Below are 25,552 nucleotides of genomic sequence, written 5' to 3'. Positions count from 1 at the left end.
TCATTTTATCCACAGGCACTCATTCAATCACAGACCAAAAATGGCTTCCTAAGTTCAAGTGTGTCAAATCATGAACAAAAGCAGAAAAGATACAGATTTCACACAGTTTGTCTCCATAACTAAGGGTTTTGTTGAAGTAAAATTGCTCATCCACACTATTTCACGAGTTAACCAATTCTCCCTTTAGCCTTCTCTGAATGCCTGCCATTGTCGTTTTATGCTGAGAGTCTACATTGGACATTTATCGCAACCGTTGTCCAAGGCCAACATGCTCCTCAGAAATTCCTGAACAGTTCAGCTCTGTTCAGCTTTCCCTCATGGCATATGCGAATGGAAATGAGAACAGCATGCCCATGTCTTTGTCAATCAGTACTGCCTGGCGAAGTCTAAACAATACAGAAGAGCGTGTCCGCCATCCCCAGGCCAAGAGGACTCAGACGTTGGGGCCTGCTCTGTGGCAACCAAAGCCATTCCGCGGCCCGAAAAGCCCGATTCACAGGCCTGCTGGCTCCCGGAGGCACTCGGCATGTCACGGCAGGAGCCTCAGACAGCGCAAGCCGATGCACGGCACGGGTCCTGTGGTTTCTGCCACGACACTCCCTGAGATCTAGGATTCTCGTTCGCCGAGCTCCAGCAAAAGAGGAAAGGTGCCTCGCTCAAACACTTTCTCTTTCAGATTCTCGCTCCGAATTCAGAGATTCCACCGTTTCTCGACGGCTGAGCTAAAAACCGAGTCTGCCAAACCACACTGAAAGACAAAAAACAGACTCTGTCAGATAACATCGATTCATGGGGCGTCGGCTTATTGGCATGACACGCCCATGTCAGAGTCTGTAAGATGATTTTCAAAACGGGGAGTATTTAAATTCGTTTTAAGTGACATGTCCTAATATACTCATGCAAATCAAAGACTGTAACAACGACATGCTGTTCTCTCTCTCACACTCCTGAGTAGTCAGCAGGACTTTTAACCTAATAATTACTAAAGCTAAAAAAGATAATCACGAATAACATGTAGCAAAGCCTTTAAGACATATTTGTGTATTAGGTGCAATATCCAGTATAACCAGTATGTTTAAACAACAACTGCAATTACAATTTTTTCAGGATGGTTTCAGTGAGTCTCATTTTATGACAATGCAGAAGAAGTCAAACAACTACATGATATTTTTTGCAAATGGCAAATGGGTAACTGACAAAGGAACACACACTTTGCATGTGTGGGTGAAAGAAAGCATTGAGCTAGCTGAGTATTGGAGCTGAAATGCACTAGCAGAAGTTCCAGTTAAACCCCCCCCTCCTGTGGAAACCACACAAGTTATCAGCGAGGAATGAAGATGTCAGCGATGAACAGGCAGGGGCGAGCACGCCCACCCCACACGCATTATTCACAGCTTTGGGCGGCTTTGTGAGTGTGAACCATCACACCCTCCGCAAAACAGACAATCTGTTCGATCTCGGAAGACGGAGCGAGGCAGTGCAAATCAGATCCGGTGCGAGCGATTCGGGCTCAAACAGAATAAGACCGCACGTGCCCTTAATCATGATCTCAGGACGATCCCTGCTGCAAAGACGCAAATGGCAGACCGACTTCCAGCAGATGTGGTGGCCACCGTGCTCTCGGAGAAGGAGGGAAAGAGAGGCAGGGTGTCGCCAACGATGATGCCCAACCCACCCCCCACCGGTATCAACTGGCATGACACGGAACACTCACCAGGCCTTAAGTTTGCTCAAGATTCCCCACTGATTCTCCAGGCGTTGCAGGCTAAGGAGAAAATTATAGCTCAGAGGAGAATGTGGGTCAGGTTTGGGTGGGATTTAGGCGCAGGCTCGGGCCGGCCCGAGAAGCGGAGACACAGAGGACTCTTTCTTCTCCCCTCGCTCCACCAGCCCAAGTGGCCGCGGCCGAGCCAGCTGCCTTCCATCATGGAAGAAAACGGAGCCACAGATGGACTCTTCATGGTCTGTAAAGATCCCCGCTGCAGGCGTGGGGCTCACGGCAGCCAAGCTGGGCCGGCGCAGGCCAAGAACCACTCTGCGTCAAAAAGCCGTCGGATGCCAGAGAGCTCTTGGGGATGATGGTCCTTGACTGGATTCCCCTGGCCCCCCGAATTGGATGGCCAGGCACATTCTAATAAGAGCAATATCGCACAGCGGAGGAAGCAGGAAGGGAGAATTACTCCTCGTCCCCAGCAGATGACAGCGAGGTCTCTTCTTTTTTCCTCCTGATTGACAGGATGTTAAAAAAAAAGTGGAAGAGGTGCTACTGTATGAGAGCACCATGATGTCTGAAAAATGCAGCCTGTCATATCAAAGCCGTGGACAAAAGCACCATTACTGATGAGAATGCACTTATGTTTCTAGACATATTTTTTATGTATAGATCTCCCATCACCTTTAAGCCATCTGGCAGAAACCTCTTCGGTTACCAGCTGGAGGAAAAGCCAAACACTCAAAGCAAAGTTGCAACAAATTTTCACGAATATGTGCAGCATATACAGTGCTCCTTTTAACAGGTGCCAACATAATACCACTAACTATCAAAACCAACATACTGGAGTCATACCAAAAATGTCTGAGAACAAACGAAAGGAAGATTTAGGGGAGGGAGGGTGATAAATCTTGGGAGGGAAACCTCAGCATTGACACTTTGATTGAATCTTCTTCAAAGGCATAGCAGCCCCAAAGTTCACATCACTTTTATTGTTCATGTCTCAGAACGGGAGACAAAACCGTAGAAGATGGTGGGTGAGGGACCGTGAGCCACAATATTTATCATGTATCCCTTTGCCAAATAAGTTACAACATTTATTACACTTCTCCCACGGGCAGTAGGGCTAGGATTGATGGTGGAGGGCACCCCAGGTGTGATAACCGTGCTCGACAGGCGAAAGGAAGTCATTTGTACATTTCTGCGCATTTCTGAAGCGGCAGCCACAGAGACAAGAACAGCAAACAATCGTCCGTTATCTTCGCCCATTGTGTTCGCGTCTGTGCATTGTCCAGGATCACACTTCCTGCGCTAGCACAAAAAAGCTGACGGAGGTGCTGTGTTCTAATTCTCATCAATTAGGGAATATACACACAGCACAATTCAGCACATTTCCTTACATCCCGAAGGGCCACAAGGCCAGCTTTCTCAATAAACAAGAGTTTAGGAGTTAAGGCAAGTTAAGCAAAGCCATAAAAGTGAATCTAGGGACTGTCTAAAGAAATTACGGGCAAACATTAATTAAAGCGCTCACTCTTGATAAATGGTAAGGGACACCAAACCCTGCACGTTAAGCTGTTCTGGATCCTGACACAGACACAGTAACTGACCTCCAAGACGAAACACCAGTCCAAGACACTTTTTTTTAAATCTGCACCTAATGAATATTTAACGTCGTTGAAAACATCTGAATCCCACACTAAGCTCGTTTTAGCAACATCCCACTTTCCCAGCACCCATTTTTGCCTCTGGAATGTGATTAAACAGATCTGCTGGTGCAGTTTAATCCCCCCCACACACACCCTCCACCCCCCCCCCCCTCCACCCCCCCCACCTCACTTCACCACAGGTCTCCCACAAGCGTGTTTCAGCTAGCAATAAAGCAACATGTTTTTGGGAACACGCATGACCTCAGGGAAATTCCCGTGCGGGGAAGCGTGCACGAGCCAGGAAGAAAACGAGACACGTACGGCATCTGACGGTTACAGCGAAGCAAGAATTGATTCCTTTTCGGCAATCTGTTTGTTTTATGCTTGTCTTGCTCACACACTGGTTTTGCATGTCATCACTTGGACTTTCCACAAGTCCGCCTCTGACCACACTGAAAGTACCGGCTACTTTAGAAGTGGAATCGTGTCAATTCTGCACAGCTGTCGTTCTGCGTAAAAATGATTCAATTTTACCATTTTTCTATGTTGAAATATAAAGTAAAAAATAAAATAAAATCTAAAAGGCTTTCCACAGCAGTCCTTCTCTGCGACCTGATGGTATACACGTTAAATCTCTGATTCAAATGGAGGTAAATCTATGAAAAAACGCTTATGTAAATCTTGGACGTTAGAGAAATGAGCGTAAACGCTTGTCATTTTTACAACGCGTGGTGAATCCCTTAGATCCTCCGGCTCATGCATGCCTGCTCTAGCCTTTCATTATGATGAAGCATGTTTAATATTGCTCAGCCACATTATTCTGCAGTGAATACTTGAGATGATTGAGGGTGCTCTAAATTTAGTGAGTGATCCAGCTGTCTCGTGCGCCGATCTGTGCTCTTGTCCAATGGCAAACCCTCGTGCACAATGAACGCACGCGCAAACCGAGACAAAGCAGCACGAATACGCGGGGCATTTATGACGTGCAGCCCCACTATTTGAGGAGCTTGAGAGGCCAACTGTGAAGTCTCATCTCTCTAATGGTGAGCTTTGATTCGCCTGATTGTCTGCAACGTTGTCCACACAATAAAAGCAAAAAAAAAAAAAAAAAAAAAATGCAAATTTGCAATTCTAATCGTGCCGTCAACAAGTCCGGACAGCCAAGAAACAGCCAGCGCTCTCCTTCGGGATATCACTTGCCTGGCTAGAAAATAATGACACACAATCATTGCCATGGATACCATGCAATATCCCAAAAGGAAAGAATGGAGAGGATATTAATACACAAGCTCAGAGGACAAAATGAATTAGCGTGGAGATTAGGCTGATATGAGGTTAATGAGTCTTCCAGCTTTTCCGAGAGAGATCATATTTCCCAACAATCCTGCAGCTCCCAGCCCAACACCTGGTGCTGAGCATGTTTTAGCAGGTCCACACTCCACTTCCGGCTCAGCTCCGGCCTGAAGTGCCCCGAACGGACAACCGCACGGCTCTCTGGGGAACATTCAGTAAAATAATTAATTAATTAAGCAGATTACCCGTAAAACCGGTGACAAACTCAATTTCACTAGGTAAATGACAGGGATAAATTATATGCAAGGCCATCTGTTATATTTTCTTTTTTGTGAGCTTCTTATAGGCAAATTCAGATGACTTAAACAGTTTGGGAAATATAAATGAGGAAAAAACTGGCAATAAACATCATAAACATTCCAGTGACAAGACAGGCTTACAGCCATGGGCATCAATCATAAAGATATATGTGTCTAATATATGCTCATTCTAGAAATCATCACGTCACATCAATTTGTCTGGACATGAAATTTTAAGCGACGGCTATATGATTACACTGACCTTCTGTGTCAGGTACTTTATTTGACGCGAGTCCCTGAATGTGACAGGGCTCAGAAAGCAGCGAAATAACACAGGAACAAGGATTGGCATGGCAGCCTGCCACAGACATCTCTATATGCCTGGAGACCCCTGCTGTTACGGGGCACAGCCATGGATATGGGGCTCAAGAAAACGCACTGCAGAGGAATTTTGGAGTTTTCAGGAAAGGGATTTAACTCTGTCATGGCTTTGCTGATGGAGAAAAAGCTTCATGTCATTTTATCATCACTGGTGTACATCTTCTTTTGTACTGAAGTTGCCTTAGTGCCAGGAATTACACTGCGTCTCGTACTGCTGACAGACAGGTTGACGCGAACAAATCTAGTGAGTCTGGGCATTAAATTTTACATGTATTTTGGCCAAAGGTTTACATTACTCAACAAAGGTATTTTGAATGCTTAGCCAGAGCTTGTTTCTTTTCTAAATCTGTGTTCACTGCTGAGTGCTTGCATTTTCCCCCAGTAATGACTTATACAAAAAGCTTTCATCACCAAGAACATATCTGTGAAAACATAAATTCTCTATGAACCAATTTGTTCTTCCTCTTTGTCACAAGTCTCAGATAATGAGTATTTAATGAGTGCTTCATTCATTGGCACAGAATGCTAAATGTCTCCGGCACCCAAAAAAGCAAAAAAATTCCAATTAATCCTCAGACGAAAGATAAAGGCGGAATAAGACGTGGCCATGGAACCCAAAAAGATGTATTTGGGCAAATTTACAACAACTGAACTTTCACAGTGCAAGACGACCGTGGAGAATACAGAAAAAGACAGCGCTGGGCCAGTAAATGTAGTTTGGCACAACAAGAGTCCAACTGGCGTGTCTGGCTGAGCAGCGTTGCCGCGGTTTCATGACTGTATGAATGTTTCCGAGGAAGCTTTGCTGAATGATTCTTTTGGAAAGAGAATCATGTGTTGTTCAAGATACATTTCAAGCAATGCAGCACTATTTAATAGCAGCACATGCTGGGATCGACCGTGTGATGCTCAAGTGCGACTTGGAAGTACAAGTATCCTGTGTGCTTTTACAAGAGGGAGCATCTCTAACAGCTCCAGGTCACCATTGTTTTCACATGATGGATTCCAAACCATATTTTAGCACATTGTCTCTGGACTATGAAATAGCCTATAACAATGAATGCATGTGTAAAAATATCAGTGAGTTGACAACTGCTTTTTAAAATGTACACTATAACTAACATACAAACAAGTGAATGAATGCGTGTAATCGGCATGACTGTCATAAACCTCCGTGGCTCTGGTGCGTTTTTTCTGTTTTTCCCCACAGTAGCCCAGGGGAATCTTCCCTCTCACTGGGGTTTTTTTTCGGAAGCTGCACAGGGCTTCGGAAAAACTAGAGCCGTTGGGCTATTAGAGATGCTGTATTATCATTATTGAAGCCATCTGTAAGTTGCACTTGGCTTTAACCTTCGGCGGAGCCGGGCGCGGCTGACGCCTCCGCACCCCCACTCCTCTACTCCTCCACCCCTCCGCCCCTCCACTCCTCCGCCCCTCCGGTCCCCCGTGCCCTCCCCCATTTTGAGGGCACAGCTGGGCCCGCGTCACTGCACCCCGCCCCTGGACACGTGTCATACGGAGCTGCCCGACCAGCGAGAGAAACCCGCGTCGTGGCGCGACATGCCAGCCAGAATATTTGGCCCGCTCTTAAAGCCACGTCGCATGCCGCCCACGTCACACGGAGGATGGACGAAGGCGGCTGATTGCTTCTGAGAAATGCCCAAGTGGGTGTGAAGTAGCCCTCCGCGGCTAGCGATTTACCCACCATTTTGACTTCCCACACCACTGAGGTTTGAAGTAATCCACATGCATTATTTGGTAGTATAATTTGAGGCACCACAGTCATGGAGGAGCCTCTGCTCCTCAACAGCACCCATCTTCTGGATAGGCACTTCCAGAAGGAGTTATGGACCATACCATTCCAAACAGGCGGCTCCTCTTTTTAATATGTATAAGACAGTGCCACTCAGGAGGGCACCAGTTCTCCCTAAATGCACAAGAGATTGTACGATCAAATATTTATAACCGCAATCATAAAGGCAAAAAAGGAAAACACAGGAAAAAAAAATCAGAGAGGAACGAATGTCTGTACCAGCAATGCAGAGACTCACCCGAGGGACAGGGATCCAAAATAATCAGTCTGGGGCAGGAGACATTTTGGCAAGAGCGCCAGAAGAAATGTCTAATTTTCCCGAGTCAGAGGCCATTCAGACGAGAATCACAATAGGGCTGGGGGGCTCGAGTGTGTGTGTGTGTGTGTGTGTGTGGGGGGGGGGGGGGGGGGGGGGGTTGCTGAGTGACAGCAGTACCGATTGCCTGCGAGGAGATTAAGGCTGGAGCTCTGGCCGGGCTCACAGCAGGTGAGGCCAGGGGAAAACCCAAATATGCCAGCCAGCCAAGATGCACATCGAGGATGCCATCCTCACACGCTCCAGTGGCCTTTTACGCTGACTTTGATGTGGCCAGCGTGACGGTCTCAGAAGGGTAACAGATGGATTACTGATGATGCCAAAATAAGCCCTCGACAATCTCACTGTCCCCCTTATTGCTCCAGAATCATTCTATTCTCCTGTAGCCCCACAGTGTACGATTTACTCATTCGGGTACTTAAATAAATGTGAAACGTTTTCTCCACAAGCCCATATCTTCCTTCGTGTATTGGATTTCGTCGTGACATAAGGACTCAATGTCTCTGAGTGGTAAGTCAAGGAGGCTGTACTTGCGGTATTATCTCAACAGTGTTTCGCTGCGCATCAGAGGGGCTTCATCAGGTCTGAACTAGACAATTCAATGACCCAGATGACTGAAAAACCTTCGCAGACATAAGGGTTTAATAGCAAAACATGCAGAAAACATAAACATGGGAGGTAACGGAAAACATATGACACTAAGATGAAACAGCTTCCTCCTTACAACAAAAAAAAAAAACTGCCTCGGCTGAATATCTACTATAATAAGTTACTGACGGCAAGTCGGGAAAAGCAGCTCCCCGACCGTTTCAAATGGAGGGGAGAGGCGGGGGGGGGGGGGGGGGGGTTACCCGTGCACTGCCAAAATGGACTCACTGCAACATCTACCTCTCCCTGCGTGCTAAGGCAACCAATGACAGTGACATCTTCATAGGCCTCTCCTGAATCACACAGCGCTGATGGGCCTTGATCACATGAAAGGGCTGATCACGCAAAAAAACACAAGCTAGGTGAGCTGGATTTACATTGGATTTAACACAGCCTTAGAAACAGATTAAACTCGGAGGGTTTTTTAATATCCGACGCCACAGTTGGACTCGCAGGTTTGCGAGACGTCTCCCGATCTCTGATCCTGGACTCGCGCTTTCTCCAAACAGGCGCACACAGGAGTGTAGGGGTTTGATTGATTGCAGGCACTCATTGTACGATCTGTGTTGACTGATGCCTCTCTGTTGGGGTGGAAAAAACTGGGAAATTTGCAAGCATTTGACTCCATCAATCAAGACGGCAATCAAAATAATTTAATTAGTGTGCCTCAAATTCCCCTGGTGTATGACCCACCTCCTTCAGCCTAAAGACTAATTTAATTAAAAGACAATACCTATAGTATCATGGTAAAGTCCATGTTATATTTAGGACGTTTGGCTGCATATAGTATCCAATTGTTGGGAAAATGTGGATAAAGTATTTACAACAAAAGACTTAGAGGTTTTTGGGGAAGAACAACTCAAAGACATTAACGGCACTGGAAGTTGTTTATGAAAAGTGAAATGACAGGAAGCGAACTTGCAGACCATTTTGGCAAAGCACTCTTCAGGCTTTCAACAGTTTCGCAAAGTATGAAAATGCACACGTATCTGGCTTCAGGATCGGAAAAAAAGTGAGGGTTTCTGGATGTAGTTTAGGATTTCTTTTGAGATTTCTATAGCGTGAAAGAGGGAGTGAATATGCAGGGCCCAGTTGTGGCCTCCTATAGTGAAACGACTGAAGCAGGCGGTCACAGCTGCCACGCAGCTTGGAGTTCGGAGGCCCACTGATCCTGAGAGCCGAGCGGGGACGTTAACAGCATGACTCTTCATCCATCCCTTTCTTAACTCACCACCGCGGACTGAGCACCATTTCATGCTGGGGGTTTGCATTGAAATGACTGAACAGGAGCCTTCAAGCCCAGGCAAAATGGGTTAATGTGGGGGGGGCGGACACGCACAGAAATGTGCTACGTTTTGTGATGTCTGGTCCAAGGAGTGGTGAATCAAGGTGGGGGGGGGGGGGGGGGGGGGGGGGGGCACTGGACTGTAGAGGGTGCACGGAACAAAGGATGAGACAAGAAATCCCAATGAATCAAACTTACAGCCCCCATCTGATAGGCCCAACAGAGGATACATTCCTTAAAACAGATTAATGGAAAAATGAGTAGTTTTTCCCTATCTACCCAGGACCACTAATAGTGATAAAATCCAGGATTATGCGCTGCTATTTCCAAGCATGTCTAATGGTTTCCATTTCTTCTGTCTTTATTCAATGGATGGATTAGGACTGTTTTATAATTAATATTGAGGATTGTAAACGAGAGTCCATCTGGTGCGGTGACACACTTACCGAGGAGTCCACTCAGCAGGAATGGTATCAACTATTCAATTAGATCTGGGAGCAGAAGTGGGTTCTAATGGGTTTTGAAATGCCTGTCACATCCATCCGTTCCACGGCCCCATCCACTCGGAATCATGCCACAGCGCCATGATCTCATGACGCTCTCTCTCTCTTTTGCACATTACGCACACAACACCCCCCCCCCACACACACACACACACACACCCCACCACCCACCCACTTTTGCTCTTTCCTCCGCTCCGTTGTTCCTCTCTTTCCCTTTCTTCTTCTTCTTCTTCTTCTTCTTTGCTCTCCCTTTCTCCCCCTGCGCCTGACACATGGAAATAATCTCTGGCCTGGGAGCAGAGGGGAGAGCCCGGCGCTGTGTGTTCCCCGGGGCCCGGGGCCGAGGGCCTTCTCGGCCCACTCGCACCGGCCGCTGAGCTCTGCCAGGCCTCTAATTTGCACGTCCGCCGTTGAAGGCTGTTTCCTGCGAGCGAACGTTCTTTTTTTCTGCCGTGTGAAACGGCCTCGGGCCTCGGGCCTCATTTAAATTGCTGCCACTGTCTCGGAGGTTTGGAGCTGACATCGCGAGCGGAATTAAAAAAAACAAAACGCTAAACAAAACAAAAAAGAAGTAGCAGACAACAAAAAGGCACTCCGAGTGCATCTAGGGCCCGCAGTTACCGCCGCTGCCACTTGCATGTCTTGCCTCGCGTGGGAAGTGCTTTGTGGGGCTGAACCGGACAGCCGTCGTCTTCCGCTTTGGAGTCCGGCCTCGCCACATGGTAACGCCTGCCCTCACATCTCTAGCATTCAGCATCTATTTTCAAAACTGTTTTGTTCCGACTGTGACCGCCCGTGCCACGAGTGGTAGCAACATGAGCTGTTTTACCGCACGGGCAGGTAATGATGTTACCAGACAAATACCCCAAATTAACATTATATTTTAAGGTTTGTGAAATAATGGGATTTCAAGTGGACGTAAACCAGCTTTGCCTGTTGAGGACAAACACATGGTAATGACATCACCTCACGTAGGGTCTTCCCCGGTCTCAATGGTAACTCCTGCGTGCTGAGGTACCCAAGACGACTGTTATCACTAGAGCAGACGCAGCTGTCTGAGATAGCCCCCAATATGGAGTCTCCTTAAAGCCGAGAGGGCCAGTTGCTTCCTATAAGTGGAATAACAGTTTGCCTGCTGCACGTACAATGGCCTGCTTCACTTTACCATTTTCCCTGGTAGTCTCGAGAAGGTCCCTGCTCTTTGTAATGAGATCTGTATCAGGGGGAAACGTGATCAGAGCCATGCACGGGCTACAGGGGCGCAGGCCGAAGGACTACGGCGGAACGAAAACAGTTTCGGCGACACTTTGCGCTGCTCAACAGCTGGAACAGGTCCAGCCCATCCCGAGACTCACTGATCACGGACACATCTCGGGAGGCTTCAGGACAGCCCCTCGGCCAATCACTATAATATGTTAACTACACATCACTCGGCAACTCAGAATTTATTGAACGAGACACGACACGAGAGCAGGACGGCGAGAGCAGGCAAACGATAGGAGGACACTTTGCTGCAGAGGAAAATGAGAGTCCCTAGAACAGGGGCAGCTATTGGTATTTCTGTTTGCTGGGGTTGTTCACATTCAGGCTTGAAGAAAGACACGGAAGGAGAGTTGTCTTCAAACACGTCAGGGATGCACAAGGACCTCCAAAAAACGAAACCTACCAGCTGCAGTTTTATAAATGCTGCCTGTCTGTTTTTTTACTCCTCTTGTTGGGGGGAGAGGAGGAGATAAACCAAAACACTTATAGTCTTGGGTTAGCATAAAAAAATCTAATATCCCCCACCCCCAAAAAAAAGCTGTCTCGCATCACATTTAACTTGTCAACAGACTACAAGCTGAAAACATTGCAACTTCCAGGCTGAGGAGGACGACTTCAAACTTTTAGATGCTGCTTGTGAAGTACCTGCGGAACTCCCAAAATAACACAGTTAATTAAACTGTTAATGATATCCGTGTGGATTTAAGCTGTTTAAACTAAAACACAAAACTTTCTTTTAAGAGTACCAGTAAATGGAAGGAGACTCTAGCTTGCCCCTTCATTTAACACTTGCTAATTTTAAAGTTCCTTTGCCTCCCCTGTCAATTCAGAGACCTTGAAATATTTCCATTTATTTCAAGGTGCGGGGTTAAAATTAAATGAGCAAACTTCTGCATGTGGGAATACAGGGGTTGCCGTGTTATCTGAATAAAAATCCATAACAACAAACTGCAAGCATAGAGGAACCCAACTGGTGTGAGTATTCACTGTCGTAGCTCTCATAATTCATGGTCTATTGGGGACTGCTGTGTAAGATTGTATTGTTATTGTTCCCAGCACGGAAGGGGATGGCAGTACTAATTTATTAGCCTGAGTAGCAGTGGTCTCCAAACTAGGCAATAGGATCCAAAGCGCCGTAAATCTAGACGAGACATCAGATACTTTTCTTTATGTTATCTAGAGATACTGACCAGCCTTCGGGGCAGGACTGCCACCACAACTAACTGAGTAAAAACAATTAATTCTTTATGGACATGATACTCTACATATACTCAAACATTAACAATGGTACTGGCTGATTTATTTCAAGAGCCTGCGTGAATCATGGCTGAATACATTACATACAATTTTAATGAGACTGTGGTTTGTGTTATGGGATACTTGTAGTTATAGGTGCATTAGCACTTATGTGTAAAAAAGGATAGAAATTGATTTATGTTGCCATCTAAACATAATGTTTTCAGAGTTTCAAAGGAAAGGCAAACTATGCAAATTTCTGGTTTTGGTCCAAGGACAATTATTAATCAGAACCTCTGCTGGGCTGTGTTTCATACTAATAACAGAGACATGAAAAATGTTTATAGCAGTTTTCTGAAGTAGAGTAACCTTGCAAAAAACTACAAACTCAAGGTGTCTCATAGGATTTTGTTTGACCCATTCCAAAATATTTGTTTCTGGTGTAGTTCAAAGACCACACACTATCTTTCAGTACTAAATCCTGAAAAAGGTCAGTATTTTGTTTTTATTTGTTTTTATTATTGCATTTTAAAAATAATGGAGGTCGTAAAGTGTTAAAAATCCTTAAACAACAGCCATTTCAACTCTTCAAAGCAGAGCTAAAAAAAGATTAAATGATAAATGGATAATCTCAGTGCCAACTGCAAACACGGCAAGAAGTCGATACCCTCATCAATCACCAGCAACCTACCATCAGCTATGAGATAACACTGGTCAACATTTATTTCCAACTCATCTAAATAAATAAATAAACAAACCATGAATTCTATAATTCTGTTAATTTATGTCTAAAAGAGTTAAAGCAGGCAGTGATAAGGAAGTAGCACAACAGATGACAGTATTGCAATGTAATGCCCGTCTAAAAGACCCAACCTAACATCAACTCTGAGTCTACTTCTCAAATATATAATGTTTAAATATTGAAAAGCTCTAGACACATATTAGACAGGTTACTAAATGACCACAGGAGTTTGAAGTCCCTGTCTGTACACAGACAGCCTAAGTCAGCCTAAGTACAATACCAAAGAGTCTCTGTAAGCCACTCGTTTATACGTGCACGATCGACTCCAGGCTGTGCAGTTTTGGATCCGACATATTCGAGAACTTCTAAGCTCTCGTTTGCATGCGCAGGCTTCCCATCAGAACCCGTTACTGAATTCACGAGGAGACATACAGTTACTGAACGCTACTCATGCTACACTCATCAACAAGACAGCCTCAGACAAACAGAGCCATGCTACTGCTCTGCTAAAATGGGATTTGTGTCAAAATCCTGATCTTATCTTTTATAATACTATTATGAAAGCAGTGCTAATTTTTAAAAAAAATACTCCTTAATTGACAGTACAAATAATAATGCTAAAAAATGGATTTATAATTTACAAGCCTGAACAATCTTTCATATCCTGCCATGTATTAAAATATATATATTTAAAAGTAACATTCATAGATTTGCTTGTAAGAACTGCTGACATGCAATATTTGATATTAGTTATAGCCCACTATGAGAGAGATTTCACATTTAAAAATGATCATTTAAAAATGATTTTAATATTCTACATGCTTGATATATTCATCTTTGAGGCAGTTCACACAGGACAGGCCTTGAAACGAAATGGCAGCGTGGTCATGCAATCGGAAAAGTGTAAGTGCTCTCAGAGAAGTTTGAGAGGGCTCTGCTCGGTCACCTCTCCACCTAGTGATGATGACATAGGCCAACAATGATGCGAAATCTTCTGGGCACAAAGTCCCAGTTCAAATCGAACCATTATTAATGCGTCTGGGAGGCTCATTGACTTGCTAGGCCCATAGAGAAAGCAGGCGGCCATACAATTTAAATGAAACAACGATGCAAGACAGAACCTGACACGACACACAGTGAGAAGGCAGCTCTGAAGACGGCCAACACCACCACCAGGTACAAACAAGCTGACAAATGCAAAAATACTGAGGAGTAACATTATGTTGACCACAATAAGAAAACACAAGGGTTCCTCTTGGTCACAAAGTAGAGAGTTTCTGGCAACAACAACTAAACTGCTGAAGAAAATAATGTTCTGACTAACTTATTTCCAGCAGTAAAAATCTCAGAGCTTGAAATGACTAAAGGCAAAATTCATTGTACAGTTTGACATCATGTCAAGTAATAAAACACAGGTCTTGAATACAAAACATTTTGGTCCATTTAGAAAGGAATTCTTATATAATCATGGAAAATGATTAACTTAACAAGTATCACAAACGTCTCCATCACCACCACTACTAAATGGACTGATCAGTCATTTTACTTCCATGCATGTTTAAACCAATAAAGAGGCAAATATAACTAGTTCTAAGTGTAAAAATGCAAGAGGCAGACGCAGACGGGGGGGGGGTGGATTGGGGGTAAAATAATTATTATTATCATATTGCCATGTATATTGTCAAATGAATAAGCTTACCTATATCAAAAACACACCCATTACATACATATTCTGAGGAAAGCAAACGGTACTCTGAATAGCTTTTTGTATAAAACACAAAACATTTGTAGTTAAATTTTAAATTGCACGTACTATTTTCCCCCACGTATTTTTTACCTCCTCCGGTGCATCCATACATGAATTAGTCTGCAGCATGTATAGGCCTATAATAAAATAACCGATTTATCGAGGTCATCTATGATCAGGCCCGGGCCTTGCGCTAATAATGTAGTTAACGATAGTCTTGGGAATTGTTTCCTGAGCCACTGGTTCTGTGGGCTGAATGAATCCGTCCACACACTTGACGTGTGTTTGAAGGCACTGGTCTCGATAAACTTCTTGAACTCAAACGTGTGTGTGTGTGTGAGATGTGCTGCATGCTGGAGGAGCGCTCATATCTACACTGCCTCCAAACTTGCTCTAGTCAGAAACACTTACTTGGGATTTTGTGAGTTCCAGATGATGGTATCCAGGGACTTGGCTAACGGTGATGTGAACTTGCATACGAGCACACACATCCAGATGTAATATCTCCAGCATCCGTGTGCAGCCATCGCCACTACTGCCAATCTCAAAGTGATCAAAGGACAAATAAAGAGTTTCAATGTGGACTTGTGTGCGTTGTCAGTCAGGGGCATGAGCCACCGGTACAGGAGACATATCCCTTATCCACCCCCTACTTTTACACTTTCTTTTACTGAACGTGTCCTTGACTGAACCAAGATCAGTCTGATCTAGTGAAGTATATCCAGTGGCCAAACGTCCACGCAGGCTGAACGCGTTATTCCAATAAACCTGTGGCTCAGATTAGGAAATCCGGCTCGCCAAGTTCCCTCAATCACAGATTATGCGTCGTTTAACAGGAGATATTTGTAAACGGAAATATTGCTGGTGTGATTTTGAAAGGTGAAATAACCCCGCAGAACCGCTCGACCCACGGATCCCGATCAGAGAAACGGGATTACAAGCTGTCGCTGCAATACATCACGAATTACTGCTTTGTCCATTCGTCCAAATAATCCCTTCGTTTTACGGATCGAGGTAGTATTCCTGTGTAAATGTGTTCAGCAGCGCATCTTCGCTCCAAACTGTGTCCCAGTGTTGGCGATGCTCAGCTGGGCAGCTTCACTCTCTCACACGCCGATCGGAACCACAGCAACTTCCATCCGCCACGCAGGGGCTCCGGGGGTAAAAACAGGAGTTTTCTCCGCACCCGTCCCTCCCCGTGTTTAAAGTGGTCCCAGTCTGCGTTACTGGGAGCTCGCAGGTTGCGCCACTCCTCGCGCAGAACTGCTGCTGTAATCTGATGCTCCGGCAGCCTGGGACAACCCAGTATGTGTCCCGACCAATCATAGTCCAATATCGACATTGTCCTCACACTGGAAATACATTTAGACAAACACATAGACAATCATCTAGATATTACACATGTACTCCTCTAAACCATTAAAACAACTCATTCAGATTCCTGCTAATAATAAATGTATCAATGAAATTTTACAAATAAACCCTGTCGTTCACTACATTGCCTGGTCTGGTCTGGGCAGTGCTCACAAAGTTTTTCAGAGAAGAGCAGCTGATCAGGTTGTGGCCAGGATAACCACAGAAATGGAGTAATCCAGTACTGCATAATCCAGTACTGCATAATCCAGTGCTGCATAATCCAGTACTGCATAAGTCAGCTCTCTGGTATGTGTGTGAAGGGCTTGACACTTAGCTGATGAGTTGAATCAGACATGCTAGAACAGAGAAAACAGAGAAAACAAAGTCTGGAACAGTTCGCTCCAAATTAAAGAGTGAAATTTCAACACACCTAGAACACAAAAGACTCCCGTAGTCACGGGACAGAACATTTCAATGTATCGTGCATGTGGTCACTGACATGCATTCATGTCAAGGTACACTAATTAAACATGATATGTGTATGATAGGTTGATAGGTTTGTGTTTCTGCAGTTTGCATATGCTGTCACAAATCCTACCTAAACTGTCATGAATGTAAGTTGTTTCTTGACACTTTTCACATTTGTTCTCAAGTTACCAAAAAACAGAACCATATTTGTCCAGTTCTAATGAATCTGCCCTGGAAATATGGCCTGATAGGGCTTTTGGGAAGCTGATTTAGAAACCACGAGGCTACAGGGACACATGTAGATTAATGGTGTTCATTTAATCCTTGCAAAAGATTTATGAACATCTGATAATTTGATCAAAATGAAAATTTGAAACATTTTGTATATAGCTGCCCTCAAGGTTTCCCAGGATTTTTTCTGAACTAGTACTGAAAATAAGTATAAATGTGCTTATAGTATAAAAGTGCTTATAAATGATTTAGTCCATCATCACATTATCACAGCATGCTTTGGCTAAACATACATAAAAACTCAACAATTGGGCAAACGTAGTGAACCTTTAATGTTTTACTTATGTAAAAAAGACGTACATTTCTTTGACTGATTCGTCAGACTCACTAATGAAAAACATTTAAATGCAGATTACAATCCACAACAGGTAGCCAAAAATGCCTGTTTAAGGTTTTATTGGCTTAGCTTTAAGAGCACTACGTTTACGTGAACGGGAACTCACGTATAGCAAAAGCTTCCTCTAACCACTCTGACTCATTGTTGTAGTTTATGTGTTATGTCGCCCCCTAGAGTTTGTGTAACACCTTTTATTGTGTAAATTGATCAGTATCCTTCACAGAACAATGTAGTCTACACAGTTCACAATTAATAATGAAACAGTAGCAGCAGATTGCTTTACTGTGCATTAAACAGTGTGACTGCAAAAACATTATGTACATAAAAGAGCTAGTAATCTCCGTTCCTTGGCATTGTCTCCAGATGGCATTCATCACATTAAAAATATAACTGCCATCTTCAGATGTCAGGGATTTTTGCATTCTTAGTAAAGCCTAACCAAAAAATGGCATAATACTCTATACCAGTTAAAGTTAAACGCAGAATTCTTTATGTAACGAAGGTCTTCGGGGACCGCAAGAAGAGAGTCTGCTAATATGCTGGTGCTATTTTAACCTTGGACACTGGGGAAACATAATCTTGTGATACCTTACGAAGGCAGTGGATTTCTGTGGAGCCTTTTTGATGATTTGATGCAAGGCAGTCTCAAACATTATTAAAAATGAATACCATAAAAATGCTGATGTCTAAAAATATATACAAAGGTAACAGCAAGAAAATATCATTAAGATATTTTCTCTTCAGGTAATATAATTGACAGTGTAAAGTGAAAGACATGCTTTTATTAGTTCTGTGACCTTTCCAAGAATAAACTACAGTACTGAACATAACTGGACCAATCCGAATAAATGGTCCAGTCATCAACACTCATTAAAAATGTATGTTGGCTCAGGCAACACAGGGAGTGTTAATACTGAATATTCATTTGTTAGTCATGGTGTGCTTTGGTCTTGTGCATTATAATTTGGTCTTGTACATTATAATATAATCAGATGCGTAAACAGGACACTAGGTCTTTCGGACTGTTTCTCGGGAAGGTCTGATGCATGGAATACACTGCTGCTAGCAATAAAAACTCTGTAGTCATTCAAGCGCAAACGTTACACCAAACAGGATTATGGCCATCAGTGTTCTTGAACAGATGGGAAGGGTCAGCATGGTTAAGTCTCTCTGCATTTTCTTGCTAGACGCAGATTTCACGTCAAAAACCGAATCTCTTTTCTTCCTGTCCAACAAAACATCGCTATGCTTTGCTGCAGCATCCAAACAATTTGTGAGTTTATAAGCAGGGGACGGGGAAGGTACGGGGGCGGTGGTGGGGGGGGGTGACGCTGTTGTCCCTTCCTGTTGGGGCCTTTTGTGGGCTCAGTGTTGTCAGGGTGGCAACAGATGACCGAGAGCTTCGAGTGCCAAGAATCTGCATCAACAGGCCCCTCACCACAGGGGGAGCATGCGGTGTTGCCATGGTGATCTGCAAACACTGCCCGCAGCGAGGGCTGCCATGTCCCCCGGCGACCAGCATTGGGGGATACCCGATCCGCCGCAGACCGGGGGGGGTGGGGTTGGGGGGATGGGGGGGGGGGGGGGTGTTGGCTGCGTGCGATCCCTTCTGCAGCTGCACCACTGTGTGCCAACGTGAATCGTTGCTGCTTCCTCCGACTGAAGGCCCCTGGGACGTGGCGTCCTGGGTGGGTGAGGACGCTCTTCGGGACACAATGCACCAAATTTGCCCGGAGACATCGCCAGTGATGCAGCCAAAACGCTTTGGTGAGATCCACCCCCGTCTGGCTCCACAGCTCACGACATAGACAGGCTGCGTCATGTCTGCATTTAGAGTATAACGCGGTGGCACTAAACCAAAATCTAAAATCTAAACTCCCCCTGTACACACACACACACACGTGTGCCCACACATGTGCCTCAGTTCATGCGTGCGCGCACACACGCACACAGTGCAAATTTCAGAACAAATGTGTTCAGTTAATCCCTGTGGGCAGAATGCTACTCAAGTATCATTACAGGCAGCAGAGATGCCCTGAGGGCGGATTGATTTAGCACTCATGTCATTTGGATAGAAAGCGATAGGTTAGTTATAGCTGATGATGTGTGGTTCTTATGTAGCCATTGCTGTGTCAGCACACATATCTGGCACCTTTCACCTGGATCAAGCTGTGTGTGAAGCACTGGTCATGCAGTGCACGAGCCACTGCTGATAACAGGGCCAAGTGGGGGGTGGGGTGGGGGGGTGGGGGGTGGGGTGGGGGGAGGGGTGGGGGAGGGGAGGGGTGCATTTGAATATTGCACCTCCTTTCCATTTGAGCACGTTTGCAATTTAGCGTGCAGCACCTTATTTGCAAGAGGTTAATTTTGCATAGGCAAACTGTTCACTTCAAAGAGAGGGTTAGCAATTCATGAGTTTGCTCAGACTCTACTGACACAATCAATAGACTTTAACAGCACCATCTTCTGCTCAGTCTTCTGAATCAAACAACTGTAATGATGCATGAAGGAGCAAAGTCACTTTCAACAAGATGATATTTTAACACACACTGTGGCATAAAATGAGCTGAACATAGAACTTCCTAACTAGTCACAGTTGAAAGTTTTGAAGGAACTTTTGAAATATTTACTTCAATGTTAAATCTTGCTCTTTCATTCTCTGTAATAAAAGAGGAATTGAAGATTTGGCATTGTAGATGTCTAAAATACACAATCATGATTTGAAACTGAAGTTTAACTCTAAAAAAGTGTCAGTCCTTCTTGGTAGATTCAAATTTCCCCAAGGTCCAGATTCAGCCTTCATCTGATGTATCATAAGATTCTAATCAAGGTCTTCAGGAACATATGAAAAGGAAACAGTGATTTGCATTAGGACTAAACCCTGCAGGAGAGTTCCCCAGGAGTTCCCCAGGAGTTCTCCAGGAGTTCTCCAGGAGGGAGTTTGGTCAGCATCCTGATCTGCACTTAAAGGCACCACTTTAGATCTTGAAAAAGTGAAAGCAAATATCACTTCTAATTCCTGTGGATTTGCAGAATTCTTCAAAACTTTTGTTGATGCCTAAGCAAAATACATTGTATCACACCAACACGAAAGTTATAGTTATCTGCTTATTTCAGTTTTTTAAATTATTGACATCAGGAGTAATTTATTGTTTAATCATGTAACATTCTGGAATGGTTTATCTGTCAAGGGCAGATAACCCATTAAAGCGTCAAAGTAATCTCTGAATAGAGCTTTCTTGTTTGCAGAGAATTCTCCTAGGCCAATTTGTTACTTGACATAAGGTGTTGAACAATAGAATTCTTGTGTGACAGATGGATAGATGAATAGTTGTAGTTTCCATGCTTACCTCCTGCCATTAGAGAACTAGAAGATCCCATGCTGGCCTGAGTAGACCTTCAAAATATTTGCTTGGACGAAGGTGCATATAACTGGTTTTAAATTGTTATTATTGAAATAACACTTACAAGAGCTTTAGGTATACAATTACTATAGAACACCATATCCAAACCACATGAAAAAGTTTTCGGTTTCTCAAGTAAGATTTATAGCAGTCTCACTTGTGAAATTAAGTTTAAAAAACTACTGTCTGTGCAGACATGACATTGCTATAAAGAATGAAAGAGAATCAATCAATCAATGGAATGTGTGTTAACAATGGTTGTCGTTCCCACCAACACCATAGTTACAAAGTGGTACTTTTAAGCTAATTTAGAAATGCACATTCATAAAGCATGAATAATACCCCACAAACTCATGAAACCACGATAATCATGTTATGTCCTTTAAAGGAAGCCTGTACTAAAAAATGTTAACACTGAGTAGCAAAAGCTAGCATGGGTTAGCTTGCATGAGAACACTCTTCATTCTTGGGCTCAATGTTTCTATTATATTGCTGTTGTTTTGCTCCCCAACCCACACACACACACACACACACACACACACACATACACACACATACACACACAAACACATACATTTTTAAAGAAATGTCCACATTTTAAAATATTACACATCATTACTACACAATCTTCACCACCCCTGTGTATAATGATTTAAGGTGTCTGCAGTATACCCCTCCACCATATCTCTGCTATAGGAAGGTGTGGACTATGTTGAAAATCTATTAATGGTTCTGAGCAAAACTGTCCTTGAGTTGGAGGCTCTGGCTTCCCAAAAGGTCACGGTAGCCCTTGGCACAGAAATACTCTGTCAGACACAGTAGACCCTTCTAATCCCCCACTTGTGCGCTACAGGCAGACCGTATATTTTTGCGGCATTACACGAGGAAAACTTTGTGTCACATCACTGTATCCATGTAAGGGCAAGCAGTTGAAATAAATGGTGGGCAGAGAATAGACTGATATGGAAATGCTGAACAGCTTCTGGCCAATGGGAATAATCAGATTATAAGATGATGGAAAGTGTCTGGGTGTAGGGTATGTTAGGGTACTGTTAAGGCACTCCAGAGGTCAAGTGGCATAGGCCAGCGTTATCTGTAGAAGAGGATTAGCCTGTGGATGAAACACGCGTAATGTGTAACTCTCCTGAGCCTGAAAGGGATCAATGTCTCTTACTCATTAACAGCTCGGAACACAACGTGAAAGCAAATGAGAGATAGCCGCGGGCCGGCGAGCAAGGCCAGAGGATGGTCATGTGACGCGAACGCCGTCTCACTGGAACACCGTAGCACGAGGAAGAGTGGAAGCACCTCGGCATTTTTTGGCTAACTGGGGTACCTCTTAAAAAAAGTGTGTAAGCTAATATGACCGGAGGGCCACACCGGGTCTGGCTGCTGACATTTTGATACTTTTAATTGGTCTCACTTTTGGCCGAGTCTCTTCCTCTGCCATGACGTGATTCATGAGGGCTGTGGGAAAGTTTACTAGCCAAACAAATCATGTCAGACAGCAGTATTGGGATGGCACCACTTTATGTCTCATTATTTTCCTCCATATCAATTACTATGTCTGCCACCTTCTTGACAATGTGGGCATTAGAAAAGCCCAGAGTTACACATAGCGTGGCATTTTACTCAGAAGCAAACAAATCATTAAACCGCAATGAACAATACGAAAACCACGCATTGCGGTATCAGCTCGATACTTCTTTGCATCTCCTGCTTATGTGTTTACCAACATCATAAAGTAACGGGGTTACCGAACAGGAAGAAAGCAGCAATGCCTTGCAGACGATCCACCGTGTACGCGGACTTGCGGAAAACCCAGCCTGGCCTTACGCAAATTGTGTCAGGCCTGTTTACTGGTTTCATGTGGTTGGAGGGAATGACTGTTCCAGTCGGGTGCAGGGCATGAGGGTTTTTGCCCATATTAATGGAATTACAAGCATATGTTAGCAGAGTCTATTCTCTCCAGCAACTTGTCTGTCAAACATTAGGTCAAACACTGCTTTCAGACGGCGAGCAAAAATGGCTGATTGTGCGAGCAGTCGGCCCAGCCTTCTTCGAGCGGGCGAGAAAGAGCGCCCACAGAAAGGGGATTACGGGACGACAAAAGCCGGTGCCTTAATCCAGTTTAATTAAGGCCCGCTCGTTTCATGTGTGATTGACAGGACCTGCAGAAGTGTCTCCTTTCTCATCGCCTCTGTGCTTCTCTCTCAGTGAATGCTAATGAAACATACACTTCAGCATAAGTGCTCTGCCCCAGCCAGGGCATAATGATGGGAAGAGATGCAAGCGGTCTCTCTCTCTCTCACTCTTCCTCTCTCTCTCTCACTCTTCCTCTCTCTCTCTTTTTTTCAGATGTCTGCAGCCGTTCGCTGGAAGAGACAAAAGATGTGAATGGAGACTTCAAAGCTGCCTGTGAAAAGCTTTCTGGTTGGAAGGAGAAAGGGACGCCCGGAGCACTCTGATGTGGCTCGTCTCCCCTGTTTGTCCCTCTCCACGTCCCCGCTGTGTTTTTGTGGGCTTCTGGGGTGGCTTCAAATTAGAGATGCGTCTCTAATATAATTGGGCCAGAGTGTGTGATTCATGACTTGCTTCCTCTGGGTGTTTTTGCTTGGTGAGGAAATCAAGAGTTGTTTTTTATTGTTGGGGTTTATTTTATTTGGCTTCTTTCTAGCAGACGGGAGGCTGTGGCTGAGATAAATTCATAAGCCCACATTAAACGGCATTGAGGGAATCTTCATGGAGGAATAGGCTATTGTTGCAGATATGTTCATTGTGACTCATTTGCAATTAATGGTTTAGTAAATGTTGTTTCAAGTGGCAAAGCGCATTAAAACAAACCGGTGTCTGATTGTGGTCTGCTAAGTGGTTTATCACGGAAGTTCAGGCGTATAATGAAGGATCTCATTACCACTTGCTTCAGTGGTCCAGGGGTTTTAAAAGCTGCTGTTCTCATAGAGCTAAATGGTTCTACTCCTGCATTCTGGGATTTTTTTCCTCTGGTGGAGAAGGGCTAAGGACCTCCCGGTATTCTTTGTGGCTGCTTTCTTTAGCATGACTTGCCTCATTTACTTTCACAAGGCCCCTCAAAGTTCAATGTAATCCTTTGTCTTATGAAGTCCTTTTCAAATATCACACATGTTTCATAAAGAATATAATGCTGTCTATTAGATGCAGACAGCATTATATATGCTGCGAAAATTAACAGCATCAACAGAAGAGTTGGTATCCAGCCCCAAATGGAACGCTTATCTTATCCATGTGGGTATCTATCGGTTCACACGATCACATGGTGAATGTGTTGCTCTATATTAGTGACTCGGTGCTGGCCGCTATCATCTACAGTACATCATACATTTTAATCTGGTGTCACTTTAAGGAATAAAGAGTGGCACCATGCTGATCTTGGCCTGATCAGAGCCACCAGTGTTGTACGCTAATTTACCCCAACATTCCTCAGCGTGCGCTGTACAAAGAGCGTCCCGAGCCCGGATGGTGACATTTCCACAATCAGGAAGCATCCCCCACTGAGAGGCAGAAATGGAGAAATTCCTATAACGGTGCTCAGGGTTCCCAGTCTTAATTGGGTTTCTCGCTAGTGGCGTCTACGGGTTTGAATGGGGAGCAGCATTTTATTTGCAAGAAACGTTTTTAGAACTGTGTTGTATGTAAAGTTTACAGTTTACATTTTGAGTTCTATTGTCTGCCAATTTTTAATTACATGTTTGTAGATTCTAACATTGTAATTGGGCGGAAACAGGCCACACTGGCCTGAATAACATGAGAAAGAACAGAAATATCTGGTTAACTAAGATATAAACAAGCCTCCCTGAAAATAGTCAAAAACCTTGATTAGACTGCAGTCTGTTCCTGCAACTTGTGTTTCTAAGACTGTGGTAATAGGTAAACCAGATGCAGTAAAATTATCTCCTCGGCTTAATAGGGTTTATTTTCCTGTTTTATTCTTAATAAATATCTACAATGACCTTGAAGTAAAGGGATAAATTCAGTCACTCGTTGTGATTCATGTATTGTGGCATAAAGTTTGGTAACAGTTAACAGTTGGCTTCTAATACATTTTACAAAATACATTTTACATTCAAGTCTTATGAAATTCACTTTGCTTGGACCAGATTCAAAACATGTCCAAAGTATCATTGCGAAAGAGTGTTCAAACTTTATTGAAATCATAACTGTATTTGTTTCAAGTTGAACTTACACAGTCTAGACACAGTCTAGCATTTATGGCTTCTCAACCTTTGTGGCTATTGAACTAAATCTCATGAATAAGACCAATGAAGATTTTTCTCCCCTCAGTGTTAGAGGTGTGCTGACGAAAACTTAAAATGTTTGAAGTCCACTTGAATGTTTAATTAATGATAACTATCACAGATTCTGCCACATAGTAGCAAGCCACTGCCACACTGAAGGCTTCAATCGGTTTCTTCTTTTTATTTCCACAACATGTTTTTCTCAAGCTTCTAGGTTCTCAAAGCTTCAGTCATGTGTTTTTGTGAACGAAGGCAGAGGAGAAGCACTGTTCGAATTTCCCTTGTCATGATGAAGATGAAAAATGGGAGGCTTCCCGGCTGGGGGGCTTGCGAGTGCTGAGCAGGCGGGCGGGGCAGGACCGGGCCAGGCAGGGGGGCTGTGCGCTCCTATCTGACCTTACTTCCCCCGGCCCCTCTCCTGTCATGTCTCAGTTACCAGCCCCTAAGCCACGGGGATTAAAGTGTCACTGAGGCTGGCAGTGTTTGCGCTACTCCTCGGATGACACCGCGCTTGGAGCGGGAAGAAAGACGCACTG

General features: G+C 44.2%; 1 protein-coding gene across 2 annotated transcripts in view; it reads right to left on the bottom strand.

Annotated features, from left to right (window-relative positions):
• LOC143527443 (ephrin-B1-like) overlaps window positions 1-25,552 on the bottom strand; it is an 84,601-nt gene that overhangs the window by 28,166 nt on the left and 30,883 nt on the right. For both annotated transcript variants that reach the window (XM_077022654.1, XM_077022653.1), the window contains one exon: window positions 15,298-16,598. In XM_077022654.1, coding sequence (XP_076878769.1) covers window positions 15,298-15,497 — 200 coding nt within the window. In that variant the 5' untranslated portion in view covers window positions 15,498-16,598. The remainder of the gene's footprint in view (window positions 1-15,297; window positions 16,599-25,552) is intronic.

The sequence above is a fragment of the Brachyhypopomus gauderio genome, chromosome 11 (assembly GCF_052324685.1).
Source record: "Brachyhypopomus gauderio isolate BG-103 chromosome 11, BGAUD_0.2, whole genome shotgun sequence".
NCBI classification, from domain to species: Eukaryota; Metazoa; Chordata; class Actinopteri; order Gymnotiformes; family Hypopomidae; genus Brachyhypopomus; species Brachyhypopomus gauderio.
This window is presented reverse-complemented; position numbering and strand designations above follow the sequence as displayed.